We start from the raw sequence: 19,967 nt of genomic DNA on the forward strand, positions 1-19,967 counted from the left end.
ACCAGTAAGGGTCCGGAGAACTCAGTAATGTAAACAGTAGCAAAATGGTCTGAGTGGAGTGGAGTCGGCCCAAGTACAGCCCATAAAAAGCAGCAACAGAAGCTAATCAGAGTTGATGGAAAGATGGATGGAGCTACATAAAAGGAAATCCTGGACGAAAACCTGTTAGGCTGGAAAAGATTTAAGACTGTAGCTAATGTTTACATTCTAGCAAGACAAAAACCGTAAAAAACAAAAAAACATCAAAGCTACAATGGAATGATTGAGATGAAGGCATATTCATCTGTTAGAAGGGTCCAGTCAAAGTCCAAATAGCAAGACTTGAAAATTGCAGTTCACATGACCTCTTCATCCATTTTGACATGAGCTCGAGGTATTTTTTGAAGTAGAAAGGACAGAAATTTCCGTATCTAAATATGCAGAGCTGGTAGAGGCATACCCCAAAACATTTACAGCTATAGCTGCAGCAAAAGATGGTTCTACCAAGTTCTACTTATGCACACTACACTTTTCAGATTCATTTGTAAATAAATGTTTCCAAAATAAACAGATGTTTTTTAGTATGATGTGAAAAGTTAAAGGCACATGAATACTTTTGCAAGGCCCTGTAAAATGTGAATAAGTGCACAAAAATCTGAAGTGTGAGCCCACAAACTGAATTAGGGTTAGCCTGACCTTGGGCAAGCTGATTGCTTTGTTTTAACACTGAGGGAAGATTACCTCATACAGTAGAGAAATTAAATTATCCAGCACTGGTGAGCACATTTCTGAGATCACAGCAGAAACTGCCCTGTTAATTGAATTAGCTGGAAAGCAGATTTTGGGTAACACAAGAGGAGAGATTGAGGTGGAGGGATTTTAGAACAGGTTAGTTCAACTTCCTTCCCTGCAGTACGCTTCCTGGATGTTCTTGGTGATGGTCGCCGCCCGATACATTTCCTCTGTACAGTTCATGGTTTTGATGTGGGACCTATTGAAATAAGACGATGTGTTCAATATTAGTTTTACATTGTCCCAATGTTACTGCCCATATGGGTTTGGTCAACTTTCAATAGAGAAACCCAGGTGGGCTCTCTATGCTGGTCCAATCCGGATCTCTAATCAGAAATATGAATTCTACAGTAACAGCTTGTAAAAGATTAGTAACAATAAACTTTTTCCTGTTACCTAAAGCTGTGAGAAACAAAGTCAAAACCTCCAAATTCAGTTTGTAGATCTTTAACAAGGAGCAAAATAATGCATTCTTAATATTTTCTTTTCATTTTGGTATTTTGTGCTTTTTCAGTTACAGCATTTAAGTTATTACAAATGTTGACTGGTTCATTTTTAGCACCTTATAGAATTGGAGGTTTCTAACATAATTCACACTGACTACGTTCTGTGTCTGCTTTGTCATCCGTCGTAAATGGTGCCGTGCTGAAATTCATACTGGATCCGTTTTAGGATCTGTTGATGCATCTGACAACTGCTCCATCATCTGTTGAACTTCAGGCATTTGTGCTTCGGCACCTGACTCAATCCGTATTTCTGACGGAGGAGGGTTCTCCGTCAAGCCGCAGCGCCACAGACCCAGTGTGAATTATCGCATTGATTGGAATGGCTTCTATTTGCGACGGAGGGCTAAACGCACAGATGATGGAGCCAGGTTGAATTATGGGTAAAGAAGTGATGCAATTCAACATATTGGCTTTTTGTTGATGGTTTAAGTTGACACTTTGTGATTGTAGAACAAATTATTGGTTAAAGAAAGGAAACCTCATTTCCTACAGAAATTTATTAAATGATTTATATTTATGTAAACAGTCCAAAATTATGCTCCCATATTTCTTTGTGATTTGGTTGGAGCAGGTCTTAAAAAACATCTGTTTGCTAATTTGCTCACCTGCAGTTCTCCCAGATTAGATGGAGCAGAAGTGAAGCTCTTTAATTTTACAGCCATTACAGTCATTTACAACACATGGCTGCCTCTTCACTAAATGTGCTACGCTTGGCAAACGTTTATAGCTGGCAGCAGTTTGAATATTTAAAACGCCTGGACTAAGACCTCAACAATCAACAGAGTTAACTAGATGTAAGAGTTGTGAAAAAGGTCAGTGAAAGCCTAACCTTTGAATTTATAATTCAGAGCTGTTCTTTAGACAGGTACCATAATGTTAGACAAACTGAGAGGACCTTATTGGGCCGAATCAGGCTGCATTCATATACCCTCCTGGTAACTGTGTTTACATTATTTTATTCTCTGTGTGATGACAGCAGTGGTTCTTATTGCTTTACGTTGCTACATTTGACGCTGTCCAAGAAGAACAATCTTGTGTTGGTGTTTAAATAGCACTTGGGTTTTGTGGGCAAAAGTGGAGTTGCAGTCCTTGTGTAATGCTTGCCCTGCCCTGTGTCATGTAACTTGTAGAAGCTTCCTGAATGAGCTGCCGCAGCAGCGCGGATGCAGATTATGTAAAACCCCCATTCATCTTGCTGCGTTCTGAGCTGCTGCTCCACTTCAGCAGGTTATCATGAGTCATCAGAGCTCCACTCGGCACAGCTGTGAGCAGTTCAATAAATGGGAATTTAAGGCCTTTTGGAGGACCAACCTTTCCACTTGGCTAATTTCCCAGTGTATGCCACCTCCCAGGAGTATATGCAGGATAAGTGTTTGCATTAATTAAAGCTTAGAATAAGGAGAACTGTTTTATTTATTTGCCTCCGCTGCCAGTCTATAGGAGTAAAGATAAAACAGGAAGAATATATTAATGGGAATGATGTTCAGCATCAAGAATATGTTTTCCAGTCATTTCTAGATGGTGTCCACTGATTATATCGCCTGAAACTCTGTGGGCTGCCAGCAGTGCAGATGTTTATGGTATATTTTGTTCCGGCAGTTGTTATTGTGTGTGAATATGGACGCATGTGGTCCTGTGTGGGAGTTGTTTGTTTAAGCTGTCTGCAGTGGTCTGTTTAAATTTTTTTTTTTTTTCTGAACAAAGAGCGGTTTGGAAGTTCTTACCAAAAAATGTCATAAAATCCTCTAAATATTAAACTTTAGACAGCTGCTTTCTTTAAAACACTCTCTCAAGCTAAGGTAATCAGTTTTAGAAAAACAAAATAAAAAATACCATACATATTTCCAAATAATACTGTTATGTGTTTTCTAGTAATGTTTATATGTTTTCTAGTTACTGAGTTCTATATGCTTGTCTAATAGCGTCAAAGAAAAGACAAAAACTTTAACCACTGAGAGAAAATGTACTCACACTTAGGCCACAAATTGCCCCTTTCTTAAAACTGTGTTAAACGGTGATAACTGGGATGTTCCTTTTTACTTTATTTTTATTTTGAAATGCATAAAATCCTTTTAGGTTCAGCAGTCTGAATAAAGATATAAAGGTATTTTAGAATATATAATTTTTTTTTCTTTGCTATATTTGTAAGAAAAATATTATTTTAATGGGAAAAATCAAAACAGTGAGCTGGATGTAAAAATTAAATTTTTGCGCCCAAAGGTGCATCAAGGCTTAACGACTTTAAGGAAAATAATTCATTCATTCATTCAATGAAATGAAAATAGTGCAATATAAAATCTTTAGAAAATAAAACATTTTAACATTAAATAATAAAATTTGAGTGTTTATATGAAAATTAATCTCCACAATATCATGGTGTTTTTGTATATAAATTTTTTTGCTCCATATTACAAAAGACTTCAGTCAATGACATAATTTTTTCAAATGTGCTATATATATCAACTTTTGAATTGATAATTCAGCCAAATACTTTAAAAAAAAGATTATTAATATAAGTAGTTATTTAAATTGTTCTATTTTTCTTTTTTATTATTAAGTTGTTAAAACTAAAAATATGTTTTTTCTTTACAATAACAAAGAGTGATTTTTAAGATGTTACAATATTAATTAGTATTAATTGTTACAGTTCTGTGAAAAACACGCATACAGTTATTGAAACATACAAGAATGCAAAATAGTTAGCTTAGCATCACAAAAACAGCTAGCCAAAGTTATGCTAGGTACAAACTTTCAAAAGTGTGTCTTTTCTCCTTTTTATTTATTTGATACAAAAAAATAGAACTGTTTTGTTAAAACTATGATTTACAACAATTAAAATTTTAAGCATATGTGTTCTGTTAGTTAAAGAAGTAATTTGATGGTGAAGTCATTATGTCGTTTTAATTTTTTTTCTTTAAGTGATTTTCAGACATGTCTCTCACTCTCTCTCTCTGTCTCCAACTGGTGTATCACAGCCGGTAGTAAAAGCAGTGTGTGTTATATAAAGATTAGCATGAAAGAATGTGGTTTTCTGTGCTGCAGGCGCTCTGAGATTAGGTTTACTTTATCCTGTGTCGTTTTCACACTACTGCCTTGGCCTGCTGGGAGAAGGAGGGGAAAAAGAGAGCAGAGGAGACAGAGAGTGGTAATTTGTTTAAAATGGACTGGAAAATTATTATCATGGTGAAGGGGTGCTTCCCAGGTTTTCAGGAGGAAAGTGGCGTGTAGTAAAAAACAAAATCTTAATGTAGTGAAGCATATTTATGTAATCTCAGCTGTACAATTAACTTAAGGGATCCAGGAAGGTCTGCAATATAACCGTTAATGTACAATACAAGTACAAGTAATGTACAATCATTGTCAGCTAATTCTGAAATCACTGAATTCAGTCTCATCAAAAATATTTTTCTACCCCTAAATTACAACCTTTTGTTTTTCTTTGTGTTGTATACGTTTAGATGGTCATGAAGTGTTAGAAGTGAAAAAAAGAGATCCACCACTTTTTAACGTGTACATTTGAATTACGAGATATCTGAACCATAAAATGCACATTAACTGATTCCCTTCATATTTAAATTCTGTAAAACCTTGACCTAAACATTTGTAAGTCAGCCTGAGGTGGAAAAGTGAAATTACTTTGAAAGTTTTAGTTTAGTTCAAACTGGGCTGTTGTGAATCTTTGAGGCCATATGTTAAATGTGTCCACTGAGACGATGCGAGACATCAGTGTCCTAATGAAGCTGAATGACAAAACTGGAAATTTCCAAAACAGTGTAACTGACTCAATGTAATGAGATGTAGCTGCAGGTCTATAGATTTAAATGCAAGTACTTTTGCTTTGTTGACCAGTGTAGTCGACACAAGTTCTGGTGGGTCACTACAAGTGAATACTATACAGCAAGATTGTAATTTTTGTAGGATAAAGTGGAAATCTATCTTCTTCTGCTTATCAGAGGTTGCTGAAGCAGGAGCATTGACAGAGATCCCTAGATGATGTTCGTCTCAGTTTTCACCTCCAGCTCTTTAAAGGAGACTCCAAGCCCAATGAGTCTTTTGTTTTCCTAGAGTCCAAAACATCATTGGAACATCTCCCCAGAGGGCATCCTCGCCAGATGCCCACAACACCTGACTCCCTTCCACCCAGACACTGTAATCTGAGCTCCTCACTCTACTCCAAAGAGCGAGTCCAACCTCCCTGTAGAGGACGCTCAGTTGTTTTATTTTATACACAGTCTGATCCTTTGAGTCCTTGAACACAAGCTCATAACCATAGGTGAGTCTTAGAATACAAATCTACTCTTACATCGAACGCTTTGCCTTTTAGCCCAGTTCTTTCTTCATGACAACAAACTGGCAAAAAGATGAAGGACCCTCCTATTGATCCTCTCCTCGGTTTTACCTCCAGTCGCTTCGAAAATAGTCGATTTCCATCTTTGGCCTCTTAAGCCCTAAGTGGAGGAGTTTAAGTGTCTCAGAGGGTTTTATTGTTTTACCAGATCTGTGCAATGCGTAGCCAGTATTTACCATCATTTCCATTATCCGTTCTTTAGACATGACGACGCATATGTTGCTAAGCTAATCTTTAAAAACTTTGTGAAGAGCTGCAGAATGGATAGAGATGCTCTAAAATCCGTGAATGGCTATTTGTTTTTCCTTCTTATAAGACTTATTGAAGATGAAGTCTGCATGCTGTGACCTTTCATATCGATTTTTAAAGACAGACGATGATGAGTTACAACATGACTTTGGGACTTTCAAGGCAAAAAGTGAAGACTACCCATACTTTGGATGAACTGTTTTTTTTAAAGACATACTGGTGAAAATGGGGAAATTAGACTTTAAGCCACATAGAAAAAGGGGTCTTCAATAAAAAGTCAGTGACATCCGCTTGAAGCCTTCTTTTACTTTTGGAGTGTGACACGATTACATCTCTTGCTGAATTTCTCTAATACACACAAGATTAGAGTTACATTAAAACCAAAACCAAAAACCAAATGTTCTGGTGTGAAATGTTATTTCATCAATTACATCTGTGGTCTAAGTTTTTTGAATAGTTATTGGGTTTTTTTTTTATAGTTTACTTTCATAGCAGAGCTTTACATTGCCAATTTTAACACTTACCACAAATGAGACAAAGGAAGAGCATTTACGAGTCTGTCCATTCTAAATGAAAACATTATTGTCCTCTTGTTAGTTCAGTTGTTTTAGAAACAGAGATGCAGAACATTGTTTTCAGCATAACTCCACTACTTCTCTCTGGGATGACTTGGAGAAATCTACGGACTACCGGCAAACTGGCAGGAAGTACTGCGAAGACTACAAAATGGATGACTGTAAATGTGAAAAAAGATGTAGTGGTTAAGAAAATCCAAACCTTATAACCGATCCAGGTCCAGATCCCAGTTGGCGGAACTCCAGCCTAAAAGCAAATTCATAGGATTGGACTTTTCTCCCTCCTGATCTCCTCCTTCTTTTAGTGTTGCATTTCAGTTATGCACGCGGGTTCACTTAGGACACTAATGTTCACGCACCATCCGAAGACTCCTCCCAGCAGAGGGATTTCTGATTCAGACTGAATGTAATGCATGAGAAGGATTCAGAGGGAAGCAGAGCCCTATGGTTCTTAATACCACCCGGCGCCCTCCGGTACATTATGCAAGTTGAGTTGATCCACAGGTTGGGTATAAGGTGCACTGGTGATGTCTAATACGTCACATGGCACCACAACAGGCCGCTATCTCTCAGTAGGGTAGATTTGTTTTGCTTCGGTTGGATTTATTTGCTCCCTTCAGATGTGTTGCAGATCTCAGATAACTTCGGAAGGTGTACGTGTTTTGCTAACTATGACACAGATGTTTTCTAGCTTGAAATTCTGTGACATCTCTCCCAAAACAGGAAAAGGAGAGAGAGGTGCAGACTGCTGTAGTTCGCTGGAGCCGAGAGATCCTTCATTAGCATACCGCTGCCATAGGAACAAGAAAGGAAGCTGGAGCCGAGCGAGAGAGGCAGGAGAACAGGGACTGGAGAGGAGAAAATAAAGAAAACTGACAAGAGAAAGGGAGGATGTAAAGGAAGAAGTATGAAGGAGAGCAAATACATGATGCCAGAATGAGAGGAAAACAGATATAACATTAAATATTAGGGAAAGATGGTAATGAAGGACAAAGAGGAGGATTTGTGTTTTTTTATGGAAAGGAAAGAAGGGAAATATATTAAGTAGGAAAAAACTCAAATATGATGAAAATAGAAAGAAGGAAATCAAAACAAAATATATCAAGAAATAAAAAGAGAAGACTATAGGGGAGAGGAAATAAGAAAGAATGGAGCTGGGATGATGAAGATAAAAGAAAGAAAGGACAAAAAGTGCAAAAATTGAAGAAACAAAACAAGATTTTGCAAGAAAAGAAAGAGGGAACAAATCAGTGTTAATAAGGAGAGAAGGCAACAATGGGAAGAAGAGGAGGAACACTGAGAATGAAGAGAAAGGGATCATAGACAAGATGATGAGAAGGAGGTGGGGAAGCTGCAGCAGGCTCCTTGGTTTGACTTCTAACACCATCTCCTGCTTCCTCTCGTTTATCCTGTTTCTCTGCTTCTATCGTGTCATCTCTATAATTAAATACATGCATTATCCAATTTTCTCGCTCACGCACACATTCTCACAGAGCACATTACCCAGCAGAGGTTGAACAAACTCGTTCTGTGCTCAGAGTTGAGTGCCAAGGTCATACCCTCTATGGCCCTTTAAGTCTGTTGGTTTTTATAGAGTTCTGTGCAAAAGGTTTAGGCAAGTGGGAAAAAATGCTGTAAACAAGTGTTAATGATTTATTTTCATCAATCAACAAAATGCCGTGAATAAACAAAAGAAAAATCAAATCAATATTTAGTGTGACCACCCTTTGCCTTCAAAACAGCATCAATTCTTTTAGGTACTCTTGCACACAGTTTTTGAAGGAACTGGGCTGGTAGGTTGTTCCAAACATCTTGAAGAACCAACCACAGATCTTCTGTGGATGAAGGCTTTCTCACATCCTTCTGTCTCTTCATGTCATCCCAGACACACTCCATGATGTTGAGATCAGGCCTCTGTGGGGACTGAAGATAGTTCTTAATGACTTTGGCTGTATGTTTGATAAATTGTTTGTCAATTGATAAAAATAAACAATCATCATTTATATTTCTGAAAGCATTCTTTGTTTAAAGCATTTTTTTCACACCTACCTAAAACGTTTGCACAGTACTGTAAGTCTGAGAAAATGTGGAAGTAATCGAGCACGGCCAAAAACTCAAGAACAATGACACAATGAAGATGTCATATTTGTAGTGCTTTTTAGAAATAACACCTCTGCAATTACTCAAAGTTGGCAAATTGTTTTGTTTTTTTCCTTTTTACATGTCCGACAGATGGTACCTCACCAGTTTTACACTCCCCTACAAAGATTTTGGAACATTCCAGGAAATTTCTTTACTTTTGAGATCAAAACACAACTTGTAGGTAAGAGATGAAAATTTTAGCTTTTATTTAGAGGTATTTACAACTAGATCTTATGCACATCTCAGAAGATAGCATTACTTGTAGCAGAACATTTAATTTGTAGGTGAGCAAAAGTAACACCTGACTCATCATTTAAATAATTTAAAATAATACATTTAAATATTAAATAGTGCTGAATGTCTTCTTCGATTGGGTTTTGCCTGAGCAGACTGCATGTATAGTTAGAGGAGCAACTAACATGAAAACCAGGTACTGAGTAACAGATGTCGAACAGGTGAACCAGCCACTGGAAACATAATCATTGTGAGAGCTTTAAAGAAAACCCCTAAAAAACTAGGCGTAAAAATGCATAGTCCTCATTTAGAGCTATGTATTTTATCTATGTTTAGACTTAGCAAAACTTTCTGTTCTAAAATTGGTCTAAGGTTTACATAAAGGTCTGTTAAACGTGCAAAACTGCCGGAGAGCATAAACACAACTGAAGCACAGCTGTATTTGATTCCAAATGAATGAATTTAAACGTTTCTTTTGTTGTGATGCAGGAATGATAATGTCAATATTAAGAAAAAGACTATTTTTGTTTGTTTGAGAGCTAAAAATGAAAAACTTTTGATAATAGTGGTTAATGTGATGACATATATTTGTAGTAGTGTATTTGTAGTTGATTGGCAAATGGAAACAACGCACGTGTTTTCTAAAGTACAATCAAACAACTTAAAACCATGATGTATACATTGCAAAAAATACATAAATTATAAATGATTTGCTTGTTTTAAAAGAGTGCAATTTTGTTTCTCATTCTCTTTTTCTTAAAGTCCATGTAAAGTAGCAATAAATATATTTTCTGAGTTTCTCACACCACAGAAATATGTGTAATTAATCACCCAGCCAAATTTCAATGATTAAAAGCACTGTTCAGCATATAAAATTAGGTCTCAAAAGTAATGAAAAAACATCAGATTTCTCTGCTCTGAAATGCTGGGGGCATGTCCTCCATCTTTTTCAGAAAGTACCTGCACCAGTTGTTGCTGCTTTGAGTAGAGATCCGCTGGAGCAAAGTTCTCAGATGGTGCACTTAAAGAACCATCAGGAGACGTTACAGTTGGCAAAGCTGATGATGGTAGTGAGGGACCTGCATTTATTACTGCGACACGTTGTCCTTTTAATATTTGGGTGAAGGTAAAATAAAACCTTAAAGCTATTTTGTGCCATGGTAAGGTCAAGAGATTTTCAATTTCAAATGGGAAGCAGTTATATCCCATAATATCCCATAATCTTGTACTTCAGTATAAAGGCTCTGTCATCTTTTCTGACATTTGTACAAATTTACCATGTTTTTGCTTTTTCAATCATACTCAAAGACAAACAATTTAGTTCTCAAACAATTATTTTTTTATTAAAAGAAACGGTTTATCCCACCAACATGGCCCTATGTGAAAAAGTGATTGTCCCCTAAACCCAATGACTGGTTGTGCAAACTTTGATACCAACAACTGCCATCAAGTGTTTGTAATAACTTGTAATCTGTCTTTTACGTCTCTTAGAACGGGTTTTGATGAACTCTTCTTTAGAAGGATTGTTTAAAATTAGCCTAATTGGAGGGTTTTTGAGCATGAGGTCTGTTTAATGTCATGCGACAGCATCTCAGTTGAATTTATTGCAAACTTTGACTGGGCCACTCAAAGACTCCAATGTTTTTCTGGGCCACACAAAAAATAAACATGTTATATTTAGGCTGAAGGATAACAATGAAAGCAATTCTGTGCATTGGGAAAACTAGACTGTATGCATCTAATGTAAGACTGGTAAGTTGACTTGAGGCGAAAAACTCTATCTCCAGCATACAGGTCCTTCTCAAAATATTAGCATATTGTGATAAAGTTCATTATTTTCAATAATGTAATGATGAAAATTTAACATTCATATATTTTAGAATCATTGCACACTAACTGAAATATTTCAGGTCTTTTATTGTCTTAATATGGATGATTTTGGCATACAGCTCATGAAAACCCAAAATTCCTGACTCACAAAATTTGCATATTTTATCCGACCAATAAAATAAAAGTGTTTTTAATACAAAAAACATCAACCTTCAAATAATCATGTACAGTTATGCACTCAATACTTGGTCCTTTTGCAGAAATGACTGCTTCAATGCGGCGTGGCATGGAGGCAATCAGCCTGTGGCACTGCTGAGGTCTTATGGAGGCCCAGGATGCTTCGATAGCGGCCTTTAGCTCATCCAGAGTGTTGGGTCTTGAGTCTCTCAACGTTCTCTTCACAATATCCCACAGATTCTCTATGGGGTTCAGGTCAAGAGAGTTGGCAGGCCAGTTGAGCACAGTGATACCATGGTCAGTAAACCATTTACCAGTGGTTTTGGCACTGTGAGCAGGTGCCAGGTCGTGCTGAAAAATGAAATCTTCATCTCCATAAAGCTTTTCAGCAGATGGAAGCATGAAGTGCTCCAAAATCTCCTGATAGCTAGCTGCATTGACCCTGCCCTTGATAAAACACAGTGGACCAACACCAGCAGCTGACACGGCACCCCAGACCATCACTGACTGTGGGTACTTGACACTGGACTTCTGGCATTTTGGCATTTCCTTCTCCCCAGTCTTCCTCCAGACTCTGGCACCTTGATTTCCGAATGACATGCAGAATTTGCTTTCATCCGAAAAAAGTACTTTGGACCACTGAGCAACAGTCCAGTGCTGCTTCTCTGTAGCCCAGGTCTGGGGAATGCGGCACCTGTAGCCCATTTCCTGCACACGCCTGTGCACGGTGGCTCTGGATGTTTCTACTCCAGACTCAGTCCACTGCTTCCGCAGGTCCCCCAAGGTCTGGAATCGGCCCTTCTCCACAATCTTCCTCAGGGTCCGGTCACCTCTTCTCGTTGTGCAGCGTTTTCTGCCACACTTTTTCCTTCCCACAGACTTCCCACTGAGGTGCCTTGATACAGCACTCCGGGAACAGCCTATTCGTTCAGAAATTTCTTTCTGCGTCTTACCCTCTTGCTTGAGGGTGCCAATAGTGGCCTTCTGGACAGCAGTCAGGTCGGCAGTCTTACCCATGATTGGGGTTTTGAGTGATGAACCAGGCTGGGAGTTTTAAAGGCCTCAGGAATCTTTTGCAGGTGTTTAGAGTTAACTCGTTGATTCAGATGATTAGGTTCATAGCTCGTTTAGAGACCATTTTAATGATATGCTAATTTTGTGAGATATGAATTTTGGGTTTTCATGAGCTGTATGCCAAAATCATCCGTATTAATACAATAAAAGACCTGAAATATTTCAGTTAGTGTGCAATGAATCTAAAATATATGAATGTTAAATTTTCATCATGACATTATGGAAAATAATGAACTTTATCACAATATGCTAATATTTTGAGAAGGACCTGTACATCTTATGGTCAGATCCCTAACATCTCTCTTTGCAAAATACAAAGCAAAATGCTGCAGCCTGGCTCAAAGCCATCTTAGTAAAAATGTAGTGACTCAGTCTAATATGAAGAGCTGAAAAGCAGATAAGAACGTTCCAGATAAAATGTGACAAGATCAACTGTTTATGAAACAGGCCCACTCCGATAAGAAATGTTCATGAGAAAACAAGGACATGTGGAAATGTACAGCCATTGCCAAATGTTCCTCCGTCAAAATGTAGCCGAGGATCACGTATGATTGACAGCAGCAGCACTGACTGGATCGTCTTTTGGCAATCTGCCTCCTTAAGCTTTTAGCTAAATGTTTGCTTTATAACAGTTGTGTGTCCTTGTGTAAAAGTGGGATGTGCTGTACTGAGTTGGATGTTTATTTATTTCATTTATTTAATAGGGTGTTTGTTTGAGAGGAAAACACACTTTTAGCATTATCTTACCCACACACACACAGCTTAAAGTGATAGATAACCTTCTGTCTCTGCAGCCCTTTTAGAGTGTGAAGCTAATTTATAGTGTTTGGGTTTTTACCCAGACCAAATTAATCACAGAAAGCAGACATGGGACAGCAAAGAAGAAAACAAATTGGGATGTATTTTGGGGGGAAAAGAGGGAAGAGACTTAATGGCAATAAAGGACTGAAACCGAAACCTGCCAGACACAGAGAGTGACAGAAAACAGAAGGACTTGTCTGGCCTTTAGGGACAGAAAGGGCAGCTAAATATCTGACACGCACAAGGCTTTGGTTTAATGCAAACACTATCAAAGGATTTGTACTAAGATGTCAATGAGAGCGATCACAATAACAGAGCGACTACAAATTTGTGAAGGCTGGATGTAGCCTTTTTTCATAAAAGCTCAGGGAGACTTGGATCGACTTACTCATCTGAGGCTCACTGCAGAGCATTTGGGAGTACAAAGACACAAGCTTTCTTGTATAGTTGCAGACTTTACCTACTTCCATGATGCATGGAGAGGAGGACAAGCGAAAGTCAGACTTATTTACTCATCATTGTAGTTTCAACAATTTTGGTTCAATGTGTTTCAGGTTTTGGCCAGTCTTTGTTGTTGTCTATTTCAATCGTTCTGTGTGAAATGTAGTCAAGTGCACAATGTTCAGGATGCCCAGTTGATAAAACCGTGTGACACAAAAAACAGCGTTCTTTTTAACCACTGGAATTCTTTTGTGGTTTCAGTTGTTTAAAATGGCAAGAAATGTGCAAGAAATGTGTTCTGAGAAAGGTGTTAGATTTAGACTAGGGGTTTGTAGCCAACAGGTCTGCGGCTGCTGTCATAGCTTGATTGATGGTTACTTTACTGGCGGCACAGCCCCTCAAAATGCAGCTTTTTATTTGATATTTTGGGTGCCAGTTTCAATTTCTAATTCTAACTAAAAGCAGACCTACTCAGAATATCACTTTTTCTGTTCTTTAACATTCCTGTAAATGCAATAACTAGGGCTTATTGCTAAGGTGATGGTCCTATAAATCCATGTTTGATTTACCTACAAAAAAACCATTGTAACTAACTTAATGTGTTTAACTTTTATGCACTAAATATCAACAGATTTGATATGCAAATGCATGCTTAATTAGTCCCTGCAAGGTCTATATTCCATCAAAAACTGGAAGTTAATTCTGTCTTAATTTCAGAATTTAACTTAACTATAATGTTTTGATTGAAACGAAATAGAATTTGAATTTCTTTTCAATTTAAGGAACAATATTCTATCATTGTTCAACTGTTCATTGTATAATTTTATCAACTTACAAATATTCATATTTTACAGTGAGAAATGTAACTTCAGCTGAATGAAAGGGATTTCTTTATTAATTTATTAATCTTCCAGGCCAAATTTCGCATACATAAATGCTAATAAAAAGCTGAATTCTGTACCTTTTTTGATTTATGAATTTATTATGAGTCAATTGCCTGACTTTTATTGTAGCAACTATGTTGTTACAAAAAATATTAATCACCAAATGTATTGTTTGCTGAATATTTCATGGCAAATAAATAAAATAAAAAAACATTTTGAAATTCAGCTGTATTTTTATGATTTCGTGTCACAGCTTTTGGCAAGTTGTAATGTAATTTGAGGGACACAATTCATCCCAAAATATATTTTTTTAAAACACTGCAGCTATTGTATTTTTAAACTACATACATGATATTGGTATCATTTAAAAGTTCTGTTAACGGTTTTTCAGATAAAATTCTTTGTTTTGATATACAGCTCATTTGTCCGGTTAGATATTGCTAGCAGTTAGCTTGACTATGAGTAGCTGTTGACTTAATTTGGAATAGCTGTTATCCTAATTCTGAGTAGCTGTTACCTTAACTCTGAGTAGCTGTTAGCTTTACCTTGAGAAGGCTGTAAGCTGAACTCTGAGTACCTGTTGGCTCTACGAGTAGCTGTCTGACTACTTATTAGCTTAACTCTGAGTGGCTGTTAGCTTAACCTTGAGCAGCTGTTAGCCTAACTTTGAGTAGCTGTTAGCTTTACCTTGAAAAGGCTGTAAGCTGAGTACCTGTTGGCTAAATTATGGCCCTGTCCCAATACTTGCACTTCCACCCTTGTGTCCCTGAATTGCGCGTTCCAGTTGATGGGTTCGAGTGTGTAGTGTGTCCCAATTCTCCAGAGTGGTCCTTACCCCCGGACTTCGCCGAAGTATATTACCCATAGTTCATTGCTGCAGATGACGTTCTGAGCAAAAACCCATCACAACCATCAATGTAATCAACCATCAAATCAGAATAATAAGAACTGCGTACACTTTTGACAGCAACCCGATAAATATATTTTTTTTACTGGTTTTCCAAGTTCAACATTGTTAGATACCACTGGGTTCAGAATGAGTGCGGGCAGTCAGTAGGCCATAACACTGAAGTTACCTTTCAAACAAACATTCGAGCGGAAAGAGTCTGGTGTATAAGCCTCCTTAGCTTCGTGCATTTTCCTTTCCTCAAAACAATTTCTTGTTGCAGTTTTAAAGTACTGTTTTAGCCACAAGACTGCAAAAACAGCGACGGTTACCATCCTTTTTAATGTTGCAGTTACGGTGCACAAGTGCAAGTCGATGACGTAACCCCTTCTGTCCCAATTCTCCAATTTAGCACGCTTGTAACCTGTGCACTTTAAACCCTACGTGCACTTGTACAAAGTACGCACTTCATAGAGGGGCGTAGGGCGTAGTGTGGGTATTGGGACAGGGCCTATGACTAGCTATTAGCCTAACTCTGAGTAGCCGTTAGCTTAACCTCGAACAGCTGTTAGCTTAACTCAGAGTAGCTGTTGGCTCAACTATGAATAGCTATTAGCTTAACTTTGAGTAGCGGTTAGCTTAACCTCGAACAGCTGTTAGCTTAACTTTGAGTAGCTGTTGGCTTAATTATGACTTGCTATTAGCTTGGCTTAACCTTTAGCTGCTGTTAGTTTAACTCTGACTAACTATTAGCTTAGCTCTGAGTAGTTGTTAGCTTAACCTCAAGCAACTGTTAGCTTCTTTTTTATTAAGTAAAGAACAATACAGCACAATATAGGCAAAGTACAAACTCTAATGCTGGATAACAAGCTAGGGGACATGAAATAATAAAAAGACATGAACAAATATATAACAGAGGAGCAAAGCCTTACTGAAAAAAACTGAGATCAGTTGTGAGATGGTTCGAGCTGTTTTCCATTTTATTTTACTTAGTAATAATAGTATTTTTTTATTTGTTAATAAAACAGGGGAAAGAGGGCTTATTACCCTTCCATTTACTGCAATTAATACGGTATTTAGCTAAAAGAACAATAATATTTAGCATTACGGAGACAGCTGGATTTAAGTTATCCAAATAAATTAAAATGGCATCAACTTCCAATGGAGGAATATAAAGTTTGAGATTAATCCAGTTCCTAATGTCCATCCAGAAACATTGTAAATATTGACACAGAAAAAACAAATGCTCTAGGGATTCATCTTCTGACTGACAAAAAACAGATTTATAAATCAACATTTTAATCTTCTTTCCAGAAACATGGTCACAGGATATATTTTATTTATTATTTTGAAATGATTCTCCTTCACTTTAGGAGCGATAGGCATCTTAACAAATTTGGAATGAGCAGAAGTCATGCTTTTATATTTATCTTAGAAGCCTCTTGAAAGAATCTCTATTATAATCAAAGTAAATATTTTGTCTCATACCATCATTGATAATCTTGTTACATTTACAGTCAGCTAAGTTACAGTCGTTCACTTTTAATATGGGCATCGAGAAGGTCACTTTTGAATACTCAATGACAATTTTCAGTAGTTGGATCAATACTAAAGGGATCGCTTTACATGCCTTCTTAAAGTCTTTATAACAACTAAGATTAAATATTAAGATTCTGAAAAAAGCTTTGAACAACATCTGTCTAATTTCTTTCCAAAAGAACTTGTAAAACTCTGTTGTTAACCCACCCTATCCAGGAAACTTCCCGGAGGACATGTTCAAAACAACCTTATCTTACTCTTCAATTTTAATCTGTTTTTCCATAAACTGTTTAAATTGTGTAAATTACTTTATTAAATTCTCTTGTAGCATTTAAAAAAAATAGAGGAATCTTCTTTAGAGTAATAAGATTTATATAGGTTGCAATAAAAGTAATATATCTCTCTATCAATTTGCTTTCATCTTCAGAAAATGATATATACAGGGGTTGGACAATGAAACTGAAACACCTGTCATTTTAGTGTAGGAGGTTTCATGGATAAATTGGACCAGCCTGGTAGCCAGTCTTCATTGATTGCACATTGCACCAGTAAGAGCAGAGTGTGAAGGTTCAATTAGCAGGGTAAGAGCACAGTTTTGCTCAAAATATTGAAATGCACACAACATTATGGGTGACATACCAGAGTTCAAAAGAGGACATATTGTTGGTGCACGTCTTGCTGGCGCATCTGTGACCAAGACAGCAAGTCTTTGTGATGTATCAAGAGCCACGGTATCCAGGGTAATGTCAGCATACCACCAAGAAGGACGAACCACATCCAACAGGATTAACTGTGGACGCAAGAGGAAGCTGTCTGAAAGGGATTTTCGGGTGCTAACCCGGATTGTATCCAAAAAACATAAAACCACGGCTGCCCAAATCACGGCAGAATTAAATATGCACCTCAACTCTCCTGTTTCCAACAGAACTGTCCGTCGGGAGCTCCACAGGGTCAATATACACGGCCGGGCTGCTATAGCCAAACCTTTGGTCACTCATGCCAATGCCAAACGTCGGTTTCAATGGTGCAAGGAGCGCAAATCTTGGGCTGTGGACAATGTGAAACATGTATTGTTCTCTGATGAGTCCACCTTTACTGTTTTCCCCACATCCGGGAGAGTTACGGTGTGGAGAAGCCCCAAAGAAGCGTACCACCCAGACTGTTGCATGCCCAGAGTGAAGCATGGGGGTGGATCAGTGATGGTTTGGGCTGCCATATCATGGCATTCCCTTGGCCCAATACTTGTGCTAGATGGGCGCGTCACTGCCAAGAACTACCGAACCATTCTTGAGGACCATGTGCATCCAATGGTTCAAACATTGTATCCTGAAGGCGGTGCCGTGTATCAGGATGACAATGCACCAATACACACAGCAAGACTGGTGAATGATTGGTTTGATGAACATGAAAGTGAAGTTGAACATCTCCCATGGCCTACACAGTCACCAGATCTAAATATTATTGAGCCACTTTGGGGTGTTTTGGAGGAGCGAATCAGGAAACGTTTTCCTCCACCAGTATCACGTAGTGACCTGGCCACTATCCTGCAAGAAGAATGGCTTAAAATCCCTCTGACCACTGTGCAGGACTTGTATATGTCATTCCCAACACGAATTGACGCTGTATTGGCCGCAAAAGGAGGCCCTACACCATACTAATAAATTATTGTGGTCTAAAACCAGGTGTTTCAGTTTCATTGTCCAACCCCTGTATGTGTTCAGTTTAGTTATTTTCTTTTTTTTATTGTCTATGTTTTTCAAGGTTAAAAAAACAGGAAGTATTTTTCTCCCCTTCCTCAATTCAGCGAGCTTGAGAGCGTATAAAGGTTCCTTTGGCTTGTTCCAAGTATAAGTTGTCTAATTCACTCTGTAATTTATTTAGTTCAACAAGTTCCTCAGGTGATTAGTCAGTCTTTTTACAAAGGTTAGGGTGAGTATTGGTGATTATATAAAATTGTTGTTGTTTTTTTGAAGTTTAGAATTGCCAATTTTTTTACCTTAAATTTAAGCCATTTCCATTTGTTTACAGGTGACAATTTTAAGGCATTGATTTCCAATATTAGTTGTCTAACATCTTTACAGAATTCTGAATTCTCCAAAAGGGCGTTATTAAATTTTCAAATATGACTAGGATCAGGATTAGGATCAAACAACAGATACAGAAATAACACAATGATCAGTTCAGAATCAGAAATAAGAATCAGAAAAAACTTTATTGCCAAGTAGTGTTACACATGTACGAGAAATTTGCTTTAGTGGTAAGGTGCTACACATAGACAAACATACAGCTGACATAAATACATTTGGAAATACAGGTCCTTCTCAAAATATTAGCATATTGTGATAAAGTTCATTATTTTCCATAATGTAATGATGAAAATTTAACATTCATATATTTTAGATTCATTGCACACTAACTGAAATATTTCAGGTCTTTTATTGTCTTAATACGGATGATTTTGGCATACAGCTCATGAAAACCCAAAATTCATATCTCACAAAATTAGCATATCATTAAAAGGGTCTCTAAACGAGCTATGAACCTAATCATCTGAATCAACGAGTTAACTCTAAACACCTGCAAAACATTCCTGAGGCCTTTAAAACTCCCAGCCTGGTTCATCACTCAAAACCCCAATCATGGGTAAGACTGTCGACCTGACTACTGTCCAGAAGGCCACTATTGACACCCTTAAGCAAGAGGGTAAGACACAGAAAGAAATTTCTGAATGAATAGGCTGTTCCCAGAGTGCTGTATCAAGGCACCTCAGTGGGTCGGATGAAATATGCTAATTTTGTGAGATAGGAATTTTGGGTTTTCATGAGCTGTATGCCAAAATCATCCGTATTAAGACAATAAAAGACCTGAAATATTTCAGTTAGTGTGCAATGAATCTAAAATATATGAATGTTAAATTTTCATCATGACATTATGGAAAATAATGAACTTTATCACAATATGCTAATATTTTGAGAAGGACCTGTATGTAGTTAAGGGTGAAGCAGAGATATCACACTTACTAATATAATTTGGCGAGGAAGTAAGATGTTAGATGTTAGGTAAGATAATACCTTAAATCTGAGTAGCTGTTAGCTCTATTCTGAATATTCCAGCATGTCCCTGGTTCGATACATTGAGATCCCTGCCACAGCTAAAATATTGACTGTTCAATACTGCTTTATAAAAGTGCTTCAGAAATCCTAACTGTCTATGTGTAGGTAAAATGCTAAACATGTACATAAAACTACAGGTGGATTTATACAACCTAAAATCCATTGGTGTCACTGTAGACTTTGGTTTATTTCTCATTCGTTTCCAATTCTGTCCGTCTGTTTTCAGTTTGTAGCGCAGCCAAACTGCCAGCAGCTACTGGCCACTCTTTGGTACGACGGCTTCCCAGGCTGGAGGAGGCGACACTGGGCCGTCAAACTGGTGACCTGCTTCATTATCGGACTTTTGTTTCCAGTCTTCTCGCTGGTAAGAATAAAAGGGAAATGATGGACAGGACTA

The 19,967-nt window shown here is 37.6% G+C and overlaps 1 protein-coding gene across 1 annotated transcript in view; it reads left to right on the forward strand.

Annotated features, from left to right (window-relative positions):
- Positions 1-19,967, forward strand: part of trpc5a (transient receptor potential cation channel, subfamily C, member 5a) — a 175,289-nt gene that overhangs the window by 118,209 nt on the left and 37,113 nt on the right. The window contains exon 9 of the mRNA XM_047386544.1: positions 19,797-19,934. Within this exon, the coding sequence (XP_047242500.1) occupies positions 19,797-19,934 (138 nt within the window). The remainder of the gene's footprint in view (positions 1-19,796; positions 19,935-19,967) is intronic.

Source organism: Girardinichthys multiradiatus, chromosome 14 (genome assembly GCF_021462225.1).
Source record: "Girardinichthys multiradiatus isolate DD_20200921_A chromosome 14, DD_fGirMul_XY1, whole genome shotgun sequence".
NCBI lineage: Eukaryota > Metazoa > Chordata > Actinopteri > Cyprinodontiformes > Goodeidae > Girardinichthys > Girardinichthys multiradiatus.